At 40.9% G+C, this 22,509-nt stretch overlaps 1 protein-coding gene across 1 annotated transcript in view; it reads right to left on the bottom strand.

The window, feature by feature from the left end:
- The window catches only part of PIKFYVE (phosphoinositide kinase, FYVE-type zinc finger containing), a 3,858,188-nt gene that overhangs the window by 984,646 nt on the left and 2,851,033 nt on the right, over positions 1 to 22,509 (bottom strand). Inside the window, 1 exon segment of the mRNA XM_044075403.1 lies at positions 87 to 200. Coding sequence (XP_043931338.1) covers positions 87 to 200 — 114 coding nt within the window.

Genomic DNA, 22,509 nt, shown 5'->3' with positions numbered 1-22,509 from the left:
CACTTAACTGATGTCTAAACAGTTCCTGCTTCAAATTACTTGACAAGTTAACAATGGTGACACTCCTAGCCATATTCTGTACTTACCGCTGTGAAAAATCTTTCAGATCCTGTAAGACAGCACTTTTTATGAGAGTTGGACACTGAATATATATTGTGGGTGGAGGGAAAGTAACTTCGAGCAAGCGGATTGGAGAGTAGCTAAAAAAGGGAGAGATTAAAAATTAAAAAAAATATATTTATTTATACACACACACATATATACATATATATATATATATATATATATACAGATATAGATATACCCAATCAAAATATAAGTATCCAAACAGAAATATAGATACACAGTAAGGTCCATTTCAACTGCTCATACCCACAAGTGACCATTATTCTGGCAAGCACACATCACACAGAAATATCTTCCTAAAGACAAATATGCTGACAACATCATTATCATCAAACTAGTCTTTTTTTTTTTACTCCCCCCCACCATACACATTCTTAAAACTGTACCTTCACTAAGCTGATACTGTGACTTACACAACTACGGCTTGAAAGTACATCAAGGCTCTTTGCAAAAACCTGAGCACAGATGAAAAGTAAAGAAAAGCAAAGTGAGACACTGCTGAGATATAGGTCTTTTGTAAAAGTAATTTAATTCCATTTGGTATAGGTGTTTTTACTGCAACATTTTTTAGAACACGTTACTATGAAGACACATGGCTGGATACAATAATGAACAACCCTCTGTGCAGTCAGAAAACATACATCCTCCTCAGTATACTACTACAGTGAACCCGCACCTTTACACAAAGTAGGCACTCTGGAGCATCACTATAAAAAGAAGCAGCAGCAAACCATTTTCCAATGGCCATGCCACATCAGATGAAGGAAACATTACCTTAGCTCCATCACAGGGCCGTCAAGAACAAAACTGATTTATTGGTATTTGTAAAGTTAGGTACACTAATTCCAGATCCTTGGGAGTGACAGATCAAGGTAACATAATTAGAGAAGTCTCACTCCTGCCACCAGAGGGAGTTTCAGAACTGTGTTTTGGGAGTAGTCTTCTCATTCTGTTCCTGCCCTCACAAATACTGTAGAAGAAATACCCAAAAAAGGAATAAGAGAAATATTAAAACAAACAAAACAAAAAAAAAAACATGAAACTAAAGGAAGAAAGGACACCTTGCACACACTGAAGAAACTGAAACTCAGTGATTGCATGTGGATGGGTGGGGGCATTCCCCTGCTACTTTACAACCATCAAAAATCAGGTGGTAAGGCACAACCCATATAACTTAACTATGCTCTCTGTAATCTAGAACAAAGCAACATATGACACTGGATGAGGACACAGCCTTATAACTCAAAAGGAAGGTGACAGGAAGTGGAACTACAATAAGGAAACCATTCAGGACTTGTGTTTCTAGCCCTACTCTGCCAATGAAATGAATGTCAAAGATTATACCACTCAATGAATATTTACATGGTCATGCAGGCCACAAGAGCACAGATATCCTTGACAGGAGACACCCCCCCAAAAAATAAAATGTGTAAGTGTTCTTACAGACTTGCCATTAAACTTTTCTGATTAAGCTGTCACTGTTTAATAAGGGCAATACCTTGTTGACCCTTAGACAAAGGGATGAAAGTACAGTTGTGTACACTTACCATAAATGTAGATTTTCGAGTGTATTCACTGTTACAGTCATCCCATTTGAGTTATCTGCTTGCAGCAGCCCTCAGTCAGCCTGATTATCAAAGTCTTGGGTCCTGCGTCGGTTGCTGTCTTATCTTCGTCAGGGGTATAAAGCATGCAGCAGATGCCATTACATCAGCTTTTCTTGCCCCAGATGTCAGGTGCCCCCATAATGGGAAGCAATTATATACAAGGTTAACACCTCCAACAAATAAACAAATACACCAAAAAGCTTTAAGCATCGTAAACAAGAATAGCGGTATAGTCAATAGAAGTCAGGGGGCTGGAGGGAGGGTAACCAGGACTGCAACAGTGAATACCCTCAAACATCTACATTTATGGTAAGTGTACACAACTGTACTATGTTCTTCGTGTTTCACTGTTGCAGTCATCACATTTGGGTAGATTCCCAAAGCTAGGGATGGGAGGAGGTAATTAGATAGCATTAGGACCTGCTGTAAGGCCCTGCAAGACTGCAGTGGCAAAGCCACTCTGGATTTAGAAAAAAATTGGCAAGTGGTAATGCTTGGTGAAGGCATGTACAGAATTCCAGGTAGCAGCTTCTAGGATGTCCCTGGTAGGGACACCTCTGAGAAAGGCTGTAGAGGTAGATGCAGCCCTGGTTGAATGTGGTCTTATCCCCTGCGGGGTAGGTTTTCCATGGTGCTTATAGCCGAAATGAATGCAGTGACCTATTCACTTAGAAATGGTTTCCTTTGAAATGGCCTTCCCCTCTGCCCCTGCAGCAAATGCAACCAGCAGCTGTTCAGATTTCCGGAGAGGTTTAGTCCTGTCCAAGTAAAATCGAAGTTGTCTGTGCACATCCAAGGAGTGCAGTATTCATTCCCCTTTGTTCTGTGGATTAGAAAAGAAGGGTGGCAAATGAACGGACTGATTAAGGGCCACACTGGATACCACCTTGGGCATGAAGGAGGGATTGGTCCTGAGGGACACCCTGTCCGCATGAAAGATAATGAAAGGCTCCACTGCCATGAGGGCCTGTAACTCAGACACCCTTCTTGCTGAAGTGATAGCTAGAAGGAAGGCTGTATTCCAAGAAAGGAATTTCAACTCTGCATTTGCAGCTGGCTCAAAGGGAGGTCCCAGCCTGGAGTAGGGGCTCTCCTGGGTGGTCTTAAGTTTTTGGCCCCTTTGAGGAACTGCTTTAGCAGTGGATGAGAGAAGAGGGGTGGTTCTGTATTGTAATGAGTTGAAATGGCTGAGGCATGAATTTTGATGGAGGAAAAGGAAATGCCCTTGTAAAGCATCTCAGTTAAGTATTGAAGAATCTGAGGTAAACTGGGTACTGCTGTGCCCATCCCCTGAGTTTGGTTCCAGGAACAGAATCTTTTCCATTTTTCAGCATAGGATTTTCTAGTACTAGGCTTCCTTGCCTCCAGAATGACACCCATCACTTGCTTACTGAGGGAAGGTAACGGAGAGATCAGGTAATTAGTCAGGCTGCTAGGTTCAGGGTTTGAAGCTGTGGGTGCAGAATCTGGCCCGCCTGTTGGAACAGCAGGGCAGGGGTCTGAGGCAGGTGCCATGGTGCCAGCAGTGACACACTGCGCAAGAGGGAGTACCAGTGTTGGCGAGGCCAGTCTGGTGCAATCAGTATTGTCCTTGGTTTGTCCTGTTTGATCTTTAGTAGTACCTTGGAGAGGAGAAGCAGAGGGGGAAAGGCAGGTCATCTACTTTCCAAGCTTGTTTGTGGGGAGTCCTTGTGCAGAATTTGTCCAATTGGTAGTTCTGGGGGGAGGCAAACAGGTATATCTATGGGCTCCCCCATTTGCTTCTCAACATATTGAATATCTTTGGTTCCAGTTTCCATTCGTGTGGGTCCATGAGATTTCTGCTTAGGTCGTCTGCCAGTACATTTAGCTTTCCTGGTAGGAATTGAGCCAGTAGGTGCACTTGGTAGCTCAGGGCTGTGTTCCACAGAGCCATGGCTAGTCTGTAGAGAGGGTATGAGTGGGTTCCTCCCTGCTTGTTTATGTACCACATAACAGTGGCGTTGTCCGTCTTTACCAATAATTGTCCTGGAAGAATGTGGTCCTTGAAGGCTGTCAGAGCATTCTGTACAGCTAACATTTCTTTTTGATTGATATGCAGGTGCATTTGACTTGGGTTCTATTTGCCCTGAATGCACTTCCCTGCCAAGTGAGCCTCCCATGCATAGTCTGATGCGTCTGTTGTTAGGGTTTGGGCGGCAGGGGGTAGAGTGAATGGCAGTCCCTTGTTTTGGTGGCAGGCCTCGGTCCATCAAAGGAACTCTATCTGTAGGCAAGGTATGATAGGACTCACTGATGACTGGAGCTAGGCACTTTATGAATACCCTGGGCACAGTAGATAAGCCAAAGGGCAGTGCAGAGAACTGACAGTGCATGGAGCCTGCTTTGAAGCATAGGTATCTTCTGCAAGATTCCCTTATTGGGATGTGCAGGTAGGCTTCCTTTAAATACAGCGTTGCCAACCAGGCATCTTTGCCTAGCATGGGAAGCAGCTGAGATGAAGAGTTAGCATCTTGAATTTTTGGATTACCAAAAATGTGTTTAGGATAGACAGGTCCAGGATAGGACGCCAGAAATTGTCTTTGCTGGGTACCAGAAAATGTCTTGAGTAGAAACCTTGTCCCCATTCTTCTTCTGGGACAGGTTGAATAGCCCTGATGCTTAAGAGAGAGAGAACTTGCTTTTGAGCCTCTGCCCATTGATTTGGGGGTAGGGCTGGCCAACTGTTTGGGGTTGGTAAGGAGTGGAAGTGGAATCTGTATCCTTGGGAAACTATATTTAAAACCCATTTGTCCTGGTTAATAACTTCCCACTTTTTTGCATGCAGGGCAATCTTTCCCCCTAAAGGAACAGTCAGTTGAGCAGGGCTTAGAATGTTTAAAGTTAAGTCACTGAGACAGTTTATCATAGGGGGTAGTCTTACTACTCCCTGCTTTGGAAGTGGGAGCCCCCCACTGCTTAGGCCTGTGAGTACCTTGGGATTGAAGCCTGGGTGCTCTGCTGGTTCTGGGTTTGGACTGAGAAGGCCTGGAAGAGGCAGGAAAGGACCAATTCTTAGAGGGCCAATGCCTACTAAATCTGGGAGGCTGTACTTGCAGGAAATCTTTAACAGTTTGCATAGATTTAGCTTTTTCCTCCATCTTTTTAAGTACTACTTCTGCTTTGCTGTCAAACAGGCGGTCTTGGTTTAAGGGAGCATCCAGTAATTTAGCTTTAACATGATCTGGCAAAGACAGCCCCTTAAGCCAAGCTAAGTACAGACCTAGTGACAGCAGCCCTGTAAGATGCCTCTAATGAATCAAAACCCCACTGCAAAGTATGTTTTCCAACTTGTTCAGCAGAATGCATTAAATCCTGTAAATCTTTACTTTCAGCACAGTCAGGAATCAACATCATTTTCTGTTTAAGCAATCCAATAACATGCTGCTGATACTTTAACATATGAAACTGGCAGTTTAAGGCCTTAATGGCCAAGGTTGCAGAAGTGTATACCTTCTTACCCCATCTATCCAGCGTCCTGGAATCTCTATCAAAGGGGGTAGGATTTTTGGCAGTAGTAGCCCTAATGCCCTTGGGTCCCTGTGAAATGGTCTCAGGATCCACAGTAGGATTTTTAAAGAAGAACTTGTGAAAGTCAGGTACCCTGTAATACCCATCAGGTTTTTCTGGGAGCGGGAGGTAGAGAGTCAGGGGCCAGGCTAGATTCCGAGAAGGCATCATCTACAATGTCCAGTAGAGGAGTGATAGCTAAAGGACTGTGTTGAGGCAGCAGTAAGAATTCCCTAAGCCTCTTTTTGGAGTTAGAGTAATCCTGGCTTTCCCAATGAAAATGCTCCCTAAGAGTATGCAAGGTTTCACCAAAAGTCCTCTGGAGGGGAAGCAGACGAAATGGAGTCCTCTGCATCAGAATCCTCATAGGTAGATACGGGCAAATCCTGGTCATCAGAGAAAACAGAAATTTCAGAATCCTGATCAGAAGAAACAGAAGGAAAATCAGTCTTCGGTCTCTTAGAGGGGGAAGGATGGCTTCTCCTGATTAGAGATATAAGGTCTTCAGCCATTCTTATCATTTATTTTTTAGGCATAGGGACCTGACCATGTGGTCTGGATGTCAGTTTTCTAGGCATGGATAAAGTTTTAGGCCTTGAAGAAGAAGATGGTGTCGGTTTAATATGCAAGTGAGTAGGCCTGAATACACCCTCAGAAGCCGGTGCCTGCACAGCGGCTCCAGACCCATCCAAGACAGACACATCTACAGGTTCCACAGTCGAAGAAGCATCATGTGGCATACCAGACTCCGAATGGGTCTCAGTAGAGGCCTGCGAATCTGAAGTAGCGGGTATCAGGGGCTGCGAAAGCACCTCACTGAGTACTGGCGAACTGGTGACTAGCTTAGGAGAAGCGTCGACAGCAGCTTTGGACCAAGTGGTCTGTCTCTGTCTTTATCTTTGCATTTTTTCTGAATGTCAGTAGTTGGGTGGCTTACCGAAGCCATTTCTGGATAACTGAACCAAGTACCAAAATATTTAGATGCGTAAATGAACAGACGAACAGTACGAGGTTTGAATAAGGCACAAAACTGACAGCGAGGTACGTCGTGGTCTGGGCTTAAGCAAGGAATGCAGTACAAATTAAAATTTTTACGAGGTATTTCCTTTCCACAAAAAATACAATTAATAACTTTTACTGACATCGGTTTACAGCAAGAAAAAGGAGCCCCAATAGGGACTTAGCTTAGTTGAAGACTTCGGATCTGAAACTCGAAAACGAAAATTTCAGGAAACGGCCAACCAGCACTTGCGAACTGCTTCTGCTTCGGGCACCGCATGGCAAGAAAGACTAGGGTAATAGCATCGGCTGCATGCTTTATATCCCTGACTACCTGACATCATGGAAGATGAGACAGCAACTGACGCAGGACCCAAGACTTTGATAATCAGGACGACTGAGGGCTACTGCAAGCAGATAACCCAAATGTGATGACTGCAACAGTGAAACATGAAGAACATCCTAATGTTACATGAGTGGAGTAAAGCCACCATCGAAGGTCCTACTTGCAGGATTCCATTATCAAAATTTGGTGGGATATGGGTAGTTTTTGCATGGACCACTGAGTGAATAGTAGCCACTGAAGTATTCTCATGTGTTGGCATGCCAGTGGAATCAGAGTAATTGCAGCTGCCACAGTTCCCAGTACTTTGAAGATTGTTCTTGCCTGTATTTTTCTTTTAGAAAGAAGATTTAGGGCTTGGGATCACAGAACTTGAACCCTTTTGGAAGGGAGTTTTGCCACCATATTTCTTGTGTCTAGATCTGCTCCTATAAAGACAATATGCTGAGATGGCAACAAGGCAGATTTTTCGTAATTTATTGTGATTCCTAGTTGACAGCAGAGCTGCAAGGTGGTGTTTCTTGCTTTTGTTAGTAGATGTTCGTTAGTGGTGATGAGATGCCAGTTGTCTAAGTATGGAAACACTTGAAATCCTAGGTGTCTCAAGTGAGCCTTGACTACTGCCATAAACTTGGTGAACACTCTAGAGATATAGTGAGACCAAAGGGCAGAGCTCAAAACCAGTAGGGAATGGCTCCCAGCCGAAAGCACATATGACTCATGGAGTGCCTGTCCATCTTTATCTGGTGCTACACATCCTGGTGATCTATAGAGCACATCCAATTGTCTTGTCCCAGAAAAGGGAGTATTGACTGCAGTGTTACCATCCAGAACTTTGATTTTCTTACTGATTTGTTTAGTCTGCTGAGATCCAGGATGGGCATCCAGTCTCTTGTATTCTTAGGAACTAAAAAGAACCTTGAGTAAGTTCCGGATCCTATTTGGTCTGCATAGACTGTCTATTTTTTTCTAGCAGCTTCTGTATTTCTAGGGTTGCCTGTTCCCTTTGACTGGGTGGAAAGTCTGGGATGTTTTTTATGTTTAGGATGGGGAAAGAAAAGGGTATAGAGTAACCTCTGGATACGATGCTTTGTACCCATTTGTCGTTTGTTATTTTTCGCCAGGTTTCTGGGTACAGAGATAAGCGCCCCCGACTACCTCCAGAGATGGACAAGCGGGTCTCCTTTCAGGAGTGCTGAAAGGGCTTACCAAGGAAAGATTCCCTGTCGCCCTGATTTTACAGACCCCCTCTGCCACATGGCCAGTGTCTTCCTTTACTGCTTCCCTCTCTGCCCCTGGGGGAAGAATCACCATGTGTGTCCTGGAAAGCTCTCTGGGATTTTCAGAACCACATTTTCCTCCCTTTTGACCCTTAAGACAAGGTCTGGTAGGTAGGGAAAAATGGATAAGGTCTGGTAGGTAGGAAAAAATGGACTCCTATGGCAGAGAGAGTTTTTCCTTCTCATTCATACCAGGTTAGTGTGTCTTTAAAGTTTGACCCAAACAGGGATGAGCCGTCGAAAGGGACATTCACAAATGAAGATTTAAAGGGCTCCACAAAGTCACACAAGCACATCAAAGAATGTTCCCATAGGGAAATTCCTAAACCCGCTGCCCTACTCACTCCATCGGCTGAATAAGAAATGAGCCTCATGGAGGAGTTGACCACTGAATTTAAGTTGGAGAACTGAAAGGAAACCTTCTCTGATGCCCCTTGAGCTGCTGAACCTTGGAGAGTATTACCTAGCTCCTTCAGGAAATCTCTCTGAAGTCTGGTAAAGTGGGTGAGATAATTCAGAGATCTGAGTGCAAAGGTCGCTGAAGAAAAGGTGCACCTTCCATATCTGTCCATCGTACAAAACTTCTTGCTCAGCAGACAGACAGAAGAAGACATCTCAGAAAGTTCCTTCTTGGTGGCCGCTGCCGCCACCACCATAGCATCTACTGGAACACCTTTCGTGAGAAAAGTCTTATCTGTGGGTGAAGTTATGAATTTGTTTGGGCTCCAGAGAACAGGCTCCACTGAATCTGCAGACTCCCACACCTTGTGACAAACTAGGTCCATCGGTTCATTGAAAGTTGGAGACAACCAAGTGGTGGAAGGGTGAGACCCAAAAATCTTCAGGTATACAGACTCCTCCTCAGAAGGGTTGATGGATTTCCAGCCGCCTCTCTGCTTAAGAATCTTCAGGATGTCTGCAAAAGAGACATCCTCAGAGGGCAACTGTGGGGACCCTTCTAAGTCATTGAGGTCTGTATCAGATGTGACAGACTCCTCTGGGGAGTCTAAATGCTTCCTCTTGCACAGTCTCTTCCGAGGGACCTCTTCAGAAGGGTATTCTCGAGAGGTTTTGGAAGAGTGGGGTTCATCCAATGGGGCATCCTGAGACTTTGGGTCTCCAAGTCTGTGTGGATGCAATGATGCCAAAACAGACACTGGTGCCTTTAGGGGAAGAATGTATGCACCTGAGAGTGGAACTGTCTATGGAGACAGCAGTCTCATCAGTTCGAAGGCCCCCCGCCCCTGATCTGAGGAAGCTTCCAGCTCCGAAGAACCAGAAGGCATCCTCAGAACAAGGGGGTTGGCTCTGAGGCTGATGTAGGAGCAGAGCTCACCCACGCCGAAGCCCCAAGAGGCAAGTCTGGCCCAGACAACTGTCCGATCTGACTCTCCTCCAAGGACCTGACCGGAGAGCGTCAGCTCCTAGACCCCTCAAGTTCAGATGGAATGTCACAGCAGTAATTGGGCCCGAAGATCCTGCTATAGTCTCGGGTCCAACGCTTCCTCTACAATCATCTCCAGACATTCCATCTTTGAGGTCCCAGATCAAATCGGAGGAGGAATAAATGGAGGAGGGGTAGTCTTGGCCAGATCCAAATCCCTCTGGGTTGGAGCAGACAACAGTTTGGCCAGTGCTAGTGCCCTTAAAAGTCTCTGCACCACACGGATCCATGTCATCATTGTCATCATCAGAGAGGCTTCCTAGAGGATCGAGAGGAGGGAGTAGGAGATCTAACTGGTTGAAGCAAGGGTGATCTCAAAGTTGGAGAAACTGGCTCCAAATTATGGGACTGCCTCCGTAGGTGAAACTCCATCGGCACCAAAACCACAGGAGGAACCGAGGAAGTAGGTTTTTCAGGCCCAACAGTCTTCGGGTCCAAAGATGACTATTTCACCAATTTTTTTTGTCAACTCTCAATGAGCACTAGCACAGGATGGTCTTTATCACGACTTTTCTGATCTGGAAACTGGGGATTTTGACAATGTTGACATACCCTGACTTTCTTCAATTGCCTCTGAGAAGGGGACTTTAGTAAACCTCTCAACAGCTTGTTTTTTCTCTCAAGCAACACTCTGTGACTGAATGAATGGCAGATGGCACATGATTCCTGTAAATGGAATGCGCTGAGGCAGTACACACAAACATTGTGACCATTTTTCACACTTCTTGAACCCAGAGGGCTTAGTTTCCTTAGGTTCCTTTTATTTTTTATTTTTAAACAAGAATCAACTAAGCACTATAGTTTAGCTAAAGAAAAGAGGCAGTTCTTTAAATTAAACGAATCTGCCTAATATAAAGAGAAAATAAAGAAAGGGAGAAGGCCCTCTAAGTTAAACGGGCCAACGGTAGCCCTCTAACTTAAACGAGCTTACCAGGTAAACAGAGAGAAAAAAACACCTTAAATTTACAAAGCTCTCTAACTTAAATGAGCTTGAATAAGGTAGCTAAGGGAAGCACTCTGCTAAAAGGGGCTTATAGAAAGGTATAACTTTAGCCGGGATAGGGAAGGGAAAAAGGCCTAGAGAAAGAAAACGGCCAACAGCAAAAACCAACAGAAGCAAACACACTAAGTCCAAACATATGTATTAAACACTAGAAATTTTTCTATGTTTCAACAATTATTCAAGAGTAAGGAAAGAAAAAATTTCCACTTAGCCAGTCAGAATGGAAACACCCGATCTTGTTTAATGGCAAACGAGATCTGGGGAACTCTCCAAGAGCATCATGGGATAGGGCTTAGCCACGAGCTAATGGAAGAACTCGAGCTTTGTATTATGCAGAGTCGGAACTGAGGATTGGTTCCAAACCCACTCATTAAAGAATGAAGGCGAGACAGGACATCACATCCAACGGTAATAAGAGAGAGAGTGGAAAACATATAAGTATATAACTCAACAAAAATAAACTTACAACTGACATATTCTGAAAATTTCACCCAAAGGCTCAGGAGAAGGAGATGAGCTTCTGAGTGATTTGACAGCAAACGAGATCTGAGGAATGTTAGGTCGGTGGGGCATTATGCATAAGGGGAGAAGCTCAAAAGTTGGATCTATAAATCTAATGAAAGCAGCCAAGTTAGATCAGAAATTTATCAGTTCCGATATGAAAGAAAATGACATCATCAGATATTTACTTATATGCGGGTTTAATTTGTAAGAATCAAGACATACTTGGTGAATAAAAAACAGTAAAATAACTGAAAACATTTACTCAGATCTTGAACTGGTTGAAATCTTACTTCATAGAATGTAATTTGCTTACACACAGTGTAGTAATACAAAAATAGAAATACCTGTAAATGTACAAACATTCTGTTTGACCAAACGTGAATACAGACATCAGTGTTAATTTGAGATAACCACTGCTGCTGCAGTTATTTGTGCACCACCAGTTACTTTGTGTGCAATCCTCACTCTTTTCTCTGTTGCTTTGTGACCAGGGTGCTATTACATTTAAGTACGGTGAAATGAGGAAAAAAGCCCCACATGTGAGTGAAGAAGCTGAAGGGGATCTTTCCCCCCTTCAAAAGCACTTAAGGTATCTCTTTAGGTTGTTTTCTGTTAAATGCAATTAAAAATAGTTTTCAATCAATTTTCCAAAGGGGTGGCACATTCTATCACTACAATTACACTACTTTTTTTCCTTTCCTTCACCCCAAAACAATATTCATATACAAAGACATACATTAAGTGATGACAACACAATCTAAACAGCTTTAAAGCCAACATCATCAGCTACATATGTTGTAAAGTGAAATATTAAGACATATTCCTCAGAAATATGATATAAAATGCAAAAAAAATTCACAGGTACACTCAAACTGGCAGGTATCTTTATGGACATACGAAACAGTGTAAGAAACTTCTCTGTGTGGAAGATTTTCAGTCCCCATATCTCTAGTTAATCACTGTATATTAATCAGACCAGACAATAGTAGTAGAAGTAACAAACTTAAACTCGTCCTAAGTAAAAAAACAAATAAATAAATAAAAAATATATAATTGTACAGAATTACTAAGTATTCGAAAGTAATCTAAGCAAGGCAGGCAGTCTGTTTCCAGTCGATAATCCTTTATTAAGTACACAGACAAGCAATCCAAGTAAAACAAAAATAGAGTAATAGTTTCCTCACAAGCTTTACAAATATATATATATACTGTATATCAGGCAAGGGAGTGGTTTATTGTGCTGTTAAAGTTTTATTGGTACACATGTTACATTCACATCAGTGATACACAGTGATTAACTAGAGATATATGGACTGAAAATCTTCCACACAGATAAGTTTTTTACACTGTTTTGTTTTTGGACCCACTACATTTGTTTAGTAGGTTGTTTTGAGACTTCGGCGGTACCATGGAGATTAATTGTTTTTCTTTTTTTTTTTTTTTTTTTTTACGGAGCATACACATTCATTAAAGGAAAACTCCATCTAGCAACACAAAAAATATAAATATATTTCATTTTCATTACATCATTCTCTTCTGGGTTCATTTAATGCATCAAAATCAGTTTAGGTGCTTCTTAAAAAACTTCAACAGTTTTTTCTAGAAAATGGTCAACCTGGGGCTTGACATGTTAGCATGATCTTATTTTAATGCTTTTTTGACCCCTTACCAGAATCCATTTCAGGTCCCCTTTATACGAGTCATTCTAGAAATAAAGTGATGTTGTCTTTCTATTTCACAGAGGTCCAATGGCAGCAGTGAAAGTTGCAAGTATCTTACACAACTTGTGATGCTAGAGTGTTTGTTTTCCCCTGAATAACAAACTTGTAAACTCCTTTCAGAATCTGTTTAACCTATTCACAAGGAGGTATACACTTCCAACCAAAGAAAGTCGCTAAATTGCAGACTTTGTAAGAATTGTTATTTTTGTAGTCCTATGAACACAGACAAACCCTCCACACATTCTTCCTGAGGTGTCACAGCTACCACTGTAATTAAAGAACACTCCAAATGAAATGGTTCTGTTACTCAAAAGTGTCCACAACCGTAAGATGTTTTTTTTTTTTATCCTTAACTTAAGATGAACGTGATTGCTGTTTTTGCTCAAAAGTATTTTACAAGCAGATTCATACCAAGATGGTTACACCCGGGTAATGGCTGATTATTTCACTCTGTGAAAACTACAATTTAAAAACAGTAGACCGGTTGGATAAAATCCATTTACTGGCCTGTAATTATACTGCCTGTATGCCAAGAAAGAAGAAAATTAGAGAACAAAAAAGAAGATAAACAAGAAAAAGGAAAAGAGAAAATTCTAGATAGGAAAATATTGCATCTATTTAGCAAAAAGTAGTTCAACTTTCAGCTTGGATACAGAAGATGACCAACTGATTTAGAGGAAAAGTAAATGAAATGTAAAGGGGGTGTTTAACATAAGCATAACACTGAAGGAATGTATACAAACAAATAACATAAGGCAGGAAATGTATAGAAGGATCTTTAATTAGCTATTTAGATAAGCTGATAAAACCACGGGGCTAGAGTTAGAAAATAAAATGTTCAGGGAAAGCCTAAGAATTTCTGCTGTACCGGAGAAAATGGGAGGAGCAGACTGTATTAACTTTGTGAAAGTACAATTAAGCAACTGGACTTGCGTTCCAAAGCAGGATTTGTTAATTGAAGGCGCATATCATGTGTGCCATGAGAAAGCAGCAAATACTTACATTAGTAAATATGCAATCATTCTAGCAAAAGGAGTTGCTCATGACAAAACTGAAGCAGAAAGAAAAAAATGTTAAAACCTGGGGTGAGCAGAGTTTTTGGAGAAAATGGTTAGTCTCTGTATACCAGGCAGAAGTGAAGCACGTTTCTCTACGCAGTCAGGGAATCTCCACAGCAGTGGCAGCTGGTGAGTTCAAATCGAAGGGGGGCTGCAGGAGACAGCTGAATGGGTGGGGCCAATTGGGAAGGGGTGTGGTCAACTAGAAATGGGAGGAGCTATGCTCAAAACCACAAAACCTGGAACTTTAAATACACTACCCTGGGTGCCAAACCGTCATTACAAGAGTGCAATCAAGACAATGTGAAGTGTAGAATATTTCAATTCATTAGCTGCATGACAGCTTACTTAATATCCAGAGGGAAACAAAACGACTGTGAGGCATGAAAAAATAAATTACTTTTTAAATACATTAGTCAAGTGCTGCGGTGATAGTGCTGCGGTAGCATTGTCACCTCACAGTAAGATGCTGTCCGGTTCGATTCTCAGCTACAGCGTCTTCTGCATGGAGACATGCGTGAATGGGCGTACCTTCGTTGAAGCTTGTGCGTCAGGGCTGGCAACTCGGCATGTAAAACTCTATCTGCCAATCATTAGCGGACCGGAGTTCCACTGTGGCGACCCCTAACAGGGAAAAGCCGAAAGACACAACAACTGGAATGCCAGTCAAAATCAAGTACAAGAAAAACAAGCAGCACTCAACTCAAACCACTTCTCCTTGTACTCCAGTTCCAATTATAATTTATATTCAGCTTTATTAAAGTACCAGGTAACATGCTGAAAGTAGCAATCTCTGTGATACCCCCACTTGTAAAAATGTTTCTTATCCAAAAAAGAACTGCTACCTGACAACTATCTACTTGTTTCATGGGGAAAACATGATCAAAGTAAAAAATGAAAAGCAAACAAGAAACAAGCTCAAGATACATTGCTTAAAGGATTACTGTACAGGTAAATGGACCACACACGATAGACCGGCATTCTGTTTGGTTTACAGGTAAAGCCTGCAAAGATAACTGCAAGTCTCCAACAAAAGTAATGAGCTTCTTAAAATAATAATGTAATCCTGTCCTTTATTAGAAAATACTGTCATATGCATTTCAATACCCACGGCTTATACATTATCTAGTTATGCAAGTATTTTCTGCATGGCAACAGAAAGGCTTTCACTGTTGGCAATTCTTTAACAGTATGCTTATTAAAGCTTACTTGCATCTTATAATCTCAGACAAGCTTACCTGATGGTCATTAAAGCATTGCTACTTAAACACAGAGCAACAGGCACTTTCTGAGTAATAATAAACATAAATCAACAGTATAAAAATATGACAAACCCGAACATTCTGCAAAATCAAGGACAGAATAAAAGTAGTACTTGTGTCTACCTTGGATGGGGGGATACTCTGCACATTTACACTGCATAACTGCTCCTTGCCTTGCTTGGACACATCCAGAGTCACACTACATGAGGCAGTGGGGTGCAACAAGTATGTCACAATTTGAAATATCTCTGGCTGACTTTGATGGCCCTGACACATTTGTCATACCTCTCAACCTCAGAGCAAGAAATCTGGACAAAGCCATACATAGAAGTGGGACAAGGACCAAAAATAAGGACAATTTTAAATATTGCTCTTATAAACTTAGAAAGGTAATAGAGTAGTAGGTCTTGCATTAGTATGAATTTCTGAAGGGTATGAAATCTGAAACACAAATGTCTGTCATTATTTTCCAACTTCGGTCTTTAATGAATTGCTACTAATTTGCCAAAAAAAACACAATTTTATGAAAAATGGACCAAAATGTGATGCAAAAAATATAAAATAGCCATACAATACAGCTGGGAACCTGTCAAAGAAGGGAAACCTTTTTAATATTAGTACTGCTAACATGAGCAGCTGACAAAATAAAAGAATATGCATGCATTTCTGAAATAAAAGTAATCTATAACTCTGATTATTACACTTATTTCTTAATTGTAAACCCTCCATGTTTTCTTCCAAAATTGCCATTTTGCGGCGGGATTATTAGGGGAAGAGCAACATTTTGAGCCAAAATCGAGGACAGTTCTGAGGTTTGGATATGCCTAATTCTTTAAAGCAATTTATTTGCACATACCTCTCAACCTGTTACTGCGGTGGTGGTGCTGCGGTACCGTTATCGCCTCACAGTTAGACATTGCCCGTTCGATTCTCAGACACTGCCCGTTCGATTCTCAGAGTGTCTTCTGTGTGGCGACATGCGTGAATGGGCATTCCTTCATTGAAGGTTGTGCGTTAGGCCAGGCAAGCCAGCACGTAAAACTCTACCACCAATCATTAGCGGACCGGAATTCCGCTGTGGCGACCCCTAACCGGGAAAAGCCGAAAGACACAAACAAACAAACCTCTCAACCTGTTAATGCAGGAAATCTGGACAAGGCCAAATATACTTATAAACGGTACTAATTGTTGTATAAACTGAGACAGTTGATAGAAATAACAGGTCTTGCTTTAGCATGCATTTGTCTGAAGGTTATGAAGTCTGAAACTCAGTGTCTGTCATTATTTAGTGACTTAATTTCTAAATTATTTGCCAGAAAACCACACATTTAATGAGGAACAAACCAAAAATAAGAAGCAAAACTCTTATTCATTCTGTGAAAATCTGGACAGTTGAGAGGTATAGTTTAGCCGGGGCTGTCTTTGAGGTTGCCGCCCTTCCCCCTCACAAAATCGTGGTCAAATGGAGCCTTCCCCCTTCAGCTATTCCAATGAACCATTACTTGGCTATTTCATCCCATTTACCATAAACACTAATGTGAATACTGCTTTACTTCTACGATGATTTGGACTTCATTTGAAAGTTTTATTTTGCATTTTACAGCACAAACACTAAGACATCTGCTAAACAAAGCAATGCAGTCTCACAATGAAAACAGACTTAGCATTAAAACTTCTCTGCCCTTGAAACTCACATTCATTGAAACAGCATTGAAACCCACATTCAAAGAAAATACATTTTGCCAGTGACAGATAAAGATTGACTTTGGGCTGTTTTCAAATCAAAGGCCCCTTGCACATGAAACATACACGTGGTCTTTGATTCACCTTTCTGATTTTATGAAATTATATTCCTTGTACAATATAGTACAGCTGTAGAGGGCGTTTTAAATTTGTTTTGAACATTTTTCCAGTAAACAATGAAACAAAATGCATGCACCAATAATGACAAAACTGCCCAATTCAAAACGTAAACAGTGAAAAAAATGCATGCACCAATAACGACAAAGCTGCCCAATTCAGAACATTTCTATCATAAAAGTCTACTCAAATTTCTACAGTCCACCAGTATCAGTAAATATGCACAATCTCTGAAGAAGTAAAAGTCATCTAAATAATTCCACATTAAAGAAATCTGTTACTAATGAAGAGGTTGCTGCTAGCAAACAACTTTATATGTCATTGTTTCATCTACAAATAAAGTGTCTGTTACCCTTGAGGAATAAATTGTCTAGGTTTCATTAAAAAATGATAAGCCTGACAACAACTATCTACTTGTTTCATGAGGAAAACATGATCAAAGTATCAGTAAATATGCACAATCTCTGAAGAAGTAAAAGTCATCTAATAATTGCAATAGGGGATGGATGGCAAACTGATAACAGGTTCAGAGTTACTAGGTATCTTCACCAAAAAGGACTGCAGCATCCACCCCCTTTACAATACAATACAGTATCAGCAATGCATCTACCTACTGCGGGAGTAGAACCCACAACCTTCTGCATCAAAAGCAAGTACACTACCGGTTGTGCTATTAACAATGCAAGTAGACTCAGCATAAGCATCACTAAACTTTTGTTCCCCTGCAGCTCTCAGCTTTTTGTAAAATCTACTTGACACTCAGCTGTATCTCTAAACTTTGCAGCACAAGAAATCTGGAAAAAGCCAAAATTTAGTGGGGGGGGGGCAAAAGATCAAAAAGCAGGGACACATTTTAAACATTGCTTATATAATGCTGGAAAGTTGCGAGAATAAAATGCTGTGTTACCACCATACATTTCACTGCCAAGCATTGAACCCAGGACCCTGTGCAAAACAGTCACAGCAACATACCACTATGCCAAATCAATCATCTATTTTATGAAAAAGCAAGACTGAAACTTACATTGCTACATTCAGTGAATTCAGTTCTCACCATAGCTGTCAACATCTTAGCACAAAACACCTGAAAAAAAGCCAATAATGGGGGAATACAGCCCCCAAACATATTCAGTGAGTTCAGTTATCACCATAGCTCTCAGCCTTGGCACACAAAACCTGGACAAAGCCAATAATGTGGGGAATACAGTCCCAAATATAGGGACAAATTCCAAATATCCATCTAATAAACTTGCTATAATAATAGGTTTGGTGTTACCATGTACTTTCTGAAGAATATAAAGTCTGAAATTCCAATGCTTGTCATTTTTATTTATTTAACATTTGTTAACCAGGGAAGTCTGACTTGGAACAAAAGGCAATTTTTGGCAGAGGAAGAAACACTACAGACATGTCTTTATAAGATGAGAGGACACCAGAGTAAACCCACACAAACACAGGAAGGACATGCAGACTCCATATAGAAGGCACCCCAGCCAAGAATCAAACCAGACAACCTGAAGCTGTTAGGCAACAATGGTACCACTGCACCACTGGCTGTGTTGAGAAGCAAACATATAGAAACCACAGATTTTATGAGGAACAGAACAAATATGAGGCAAAAATCTGCATTTTTATTACAAATGGTGGTGGGTAGGGAATTCAGGCTCCTGCCATTTGTGCCCAAGGTACAGGGTTCAAGCCTTATTCTCTACCCACCACCATGTAGTGACTGGGGCATTTTACACACACACACACACACACACACACACACACACACACACACACACACACACACACACTTACACTTACCTGCCCTGTAAGTCCGAAGCTTCATCGTCCGTTGTATCCTGCACTGCACCATCACTGCCGCGCCTGAGGAGCTGTTATCCCACAAGAGAACCTAAGGCTCGTTCTCTCTTTCCTGCGAGACCACCCTGCCTGCGGACATTGCAGTCCGATCCCCTTCCAGTCTATGCAGTTAGAATTACTGCATAGACTGCTGGGTAACTGTAGATGCACATCTGGTAGTCCAGACTGCAGGTGGAGACAGTCTGGATTCTGTGCGCATGCTCCAGACTGGTTCACCAGCAGTCCGAGTATGGGAAATGCCGTGAGTGCGCATACGCGATGTTCTGGGACTTGTGGTTTGTTTTATTATTTTCTTTTTATTACTTTTATGTTTTAATTGGTTAATATTCTTATTTTACAGCTGGAAGGGCTGCAGTCCAATAGCACGGGCCGCCCCTGCTCCACAGGCAGGTGTGAGATTCAAGTTGCTGCAGCCAGCTGTCTTCAGAATATTTTCTTCTGGAGGATCAAAGACATTTGGAAGCAGAACAAGCTAAGGGGGGTGATAAAGTTTAGCAAACAAAGAATGGTCAAGTAAGTATAAGGGAACCCTGTGTCTCATTACTTTGAAAAAGTCCATTGAGAGACTGCCAGTAAAACATTTTCCATTCTTCTAAAGGAAATGATAGTGCAACAGAAAAAGCACAGGAGCTAACTAGAAAAATCAGGAGTACTTTCGATTTGAACCAGAGTAGTGCTGGGAGATGAAAATGATTAGGAAGGCAGGTAACAATGTGAAGTTAGTAAATAAATGGGGTATTGTAAAGCATCAATCCCATTATATATAAAAATTAGACATGCAAAATGTGACTTTGCAAGAAGTAGCTGATAAAGACTGGAATTTTGATGACAGTGTTAAAACAGTGGGCGAAATGTAAAACACATACCAATTTATGTCATTAATGTTTTGAAGGACACTGACAAAGTAACTAAGTAAAACAAATTTGGATCTTATTGATATCTATATAAAAATATGACAAATTGCATGCTGTATTGTGCAGCAGGTTTTGTATTGAGAGCATTCAGGATATTTTAAATGTGAGATCAGGGAGTCTTATCAGTGACTGTTGTATATGCTAAAGGTATTAAAGCATGAAACATATTTTTCTTGTAACATATCCAGACTTTACACAGTAACAAGGTAAGAAAGACTGGAAAGAAGTTAAAGTTAATATAAAACTGTGATCTTCAGCTTCTGTGGTGGGGGTGGGATGGGGTGTAAAGGTGTATTGATCAAATTATCTGTGCAATTAAGATAAAAATATCCACTGTTTTTACAGGGTAAGTATACTGGTTCAAGCAATTAACCATGAGAATTTTGAACAGTGTGTTGTGAGGGAAATGTACAAAGATTCTTTAATGCTTGAGCAAAGTTATCAGCTGTTTTATTTTTCTCATTACCAACAACTTTTACTTGAACACTAGCCATCTGCACTTGGAAGCAATTAATCATGATATCTCAGAACACACTGCTGCAAGAAATGTAGTGTGAACAATATAATCAATATTTAAAGGTAAGCTGACAAACAACTCAGTGAAAAAAATGAAGCCTGAAACTCTGGGAAATTAACACAATTTTAAAGCAGATGCCTCCACATCAGCCTTCATACGTCAATGTATTTAATATAACTGCACAATTTCTATTTATTTATTTAAAGGCAGCCAGTGCACTTTGTCATAGCACCAAAGGTTAAGGTTTACTGAAAGTAAGCAAGCTGTTTTTCACTTCTGGAAGGTAACAGCAATCAGTGTAAGTAGGAATACAGGCTTTAACACTTTGCTTTAGCATGGGAAACCTTAATTTTAGAATAAGTATGTAAATGCAGCTGTTGATTCGGAATAATCGTTCCTATCTGGATGAGTAAACCACTTTTTGAAAACATAGCTCTGTGTGTTTGCTACAAATTAAAAGATAGGGGTCTACAAATCTATTTCATTTTTTGTTTGAGCATTTTTATTAAAACAAAAAGTTTTACAAATGTGACATAGGTTGAACTGGAGATGAAACTAAAAATGCCTCACTGAGTACCGGCAAACTGGCGACTGGCTTAGGAGAAGCATTGTCGGCAGTTTTGGACCTTGGCTGCCTGTCTCTGTCTTTATCTTTGTGTTTTTTTTGGAATCCCGGTAGTCGGATGGCTAACCAACAACATTTCTGGATAATTAAACCATGAACCGAAATATTTAGAGGCAAAAATGTACCGACGATGGATAGTGCGCTTATTAAATAAAGCACAAAACCGACAGCAAGGTACGTCGTGGTCAGGGCCTAGACAAGGAATACAGTACGAATGAAAATCTTTGTGAGGTATTTGCTTTCCACAAGTAATGCAATTATTAACTTTTACTGACATCGGTAAGGAGCAAGAAAAAGTTTCCCCAACGAGGTACTTAGCTTTAAGTTGAAGACTTCGGTGTTGAAACTCGAAAACAAAAATTTCAGGAGTCGGCCGACCGGCACTTGCGAACTCCTTCTGCTTCGGGCACCGCACGGCAAGAAAGACTGATGTAATGGCATCAGATGCATGTTTTATACCCCTGATGACCTGATGTCATGGAAGAAAGGCCAGCAACCGATGCAGGACCCAAGACTTTGTTAATCAGGCCAAATGAAGGCAACCTGCCAGCAGATTACCCAAATGTAATGACTGCAACAGTGAAACACGAAGTACAGTTTTGTACCTACCATAAATGTAGATGTTCAAGTGGTTATGCTGCTGTAGTCATCACACTTAGGTTATCCTGCCGCCAGGCGGTCCTGCAGTCGGCCTGAATTCCAAAGCCTTGGTCCGGCGTCGGTTGTCGTCGCTTCTTCCCTGATGTCAGTGTGGCAGGGGTATAAAAGAGGCAGCCGACGCCATTTTCTTCAGTTTTTCTTGCCCCAGATGTCAGGTGCCCCAAACTAAGGAGGCATAATAAGAAGCTTGCAAAACATACCTTAGTGCAAAACAATGGTACTAGTTGTAAGCAAATACACCATATAGACATGCATCCCAAAGGTTGAAGTACATGGAGGAATAAGAAAAGCCTTGTTAGGTAGAGGGGATGGAGGAGGGTAACCTGGACTGCAGCAGCATAACCACTCGAACATCTACATTTATGGTAGGTACAAAACTGTACTACTAAAAATGAATGGGAGGCTTTAACGAAGATGAGATGTAGAAAAGATATTATATTTAAGCCCTCAGATAAAGGCAATAAGTTAGTTATAATGACAGTAGAACAGTATTATAAGATGTGTATGGATAATTTAAATAATGAGGAAGTATATAGAATTGCTATATGGAAGGAATATGAAACAGCCTTGTCAGCATATAATGAACTAATAAATAGGGGGTATAGACTTGGCTATTTTACCAAAAAAGACAGAGAGGAAATTTTCCATAGAAAATTGTACTATGGCCAAATTTTACTGTCTTCCTAAACTACATAAAGATAGATATAATCTCCCGGGTCGTCCTATAGTGTCTGCTTGCAACTATTTTCTTCATAATATAGGAATTGTGTTGCATGAATTACTTTTACCAAAGGTTGTGCAGTTGTCTTCCTATATTAGATACACCTGACTTTCTGGAGAAAATTAATAAAATTCAGTGGAATAAAAATAGGTACTGGATAGTAGTAGATATTAAAAAAATGTATACTAATATTACACATGAATTAGGGGTGGAAGCTCTTAAATTTAATTTGGGTGAAACTCCACTTACTTATTATACAGTTGATTTAATACTGTTTTGTCTTAAAAATAATTTTTTTGAATTTAATGAAATTCTTTATCAACAAATTAAAGGCACAGCGATGGGAGCAGTTTTCACTCCAGTATATGCAAATCTATTTATGGGTTATTTTGAAACCAAATTTCTGTATAGAATGTGCTTTTTCAGAAGTCATGTAATAGAATATTATCGTTACATAGATGATTTAAT

The sequence above is a fragment of the Protopterus annectens genome, chromosome 6.part1, assembly GCF_019279795.1.
Source record: "Protopterus annectens isolate FY-2018-M chromosome 6.part1, PAN1.0, whole genome shotgun sequence".
Taxonomy (NCBI): Eukaryota; Metazoa; Chordata; order Ceratodontiformes; family Protopteridae; genus Protopterus; species Protopterus annectens.
Note: the sequence above shows the minus strand (reverse complement) of the source record. Positions and strands in the feature narration are given on the sequence as shown.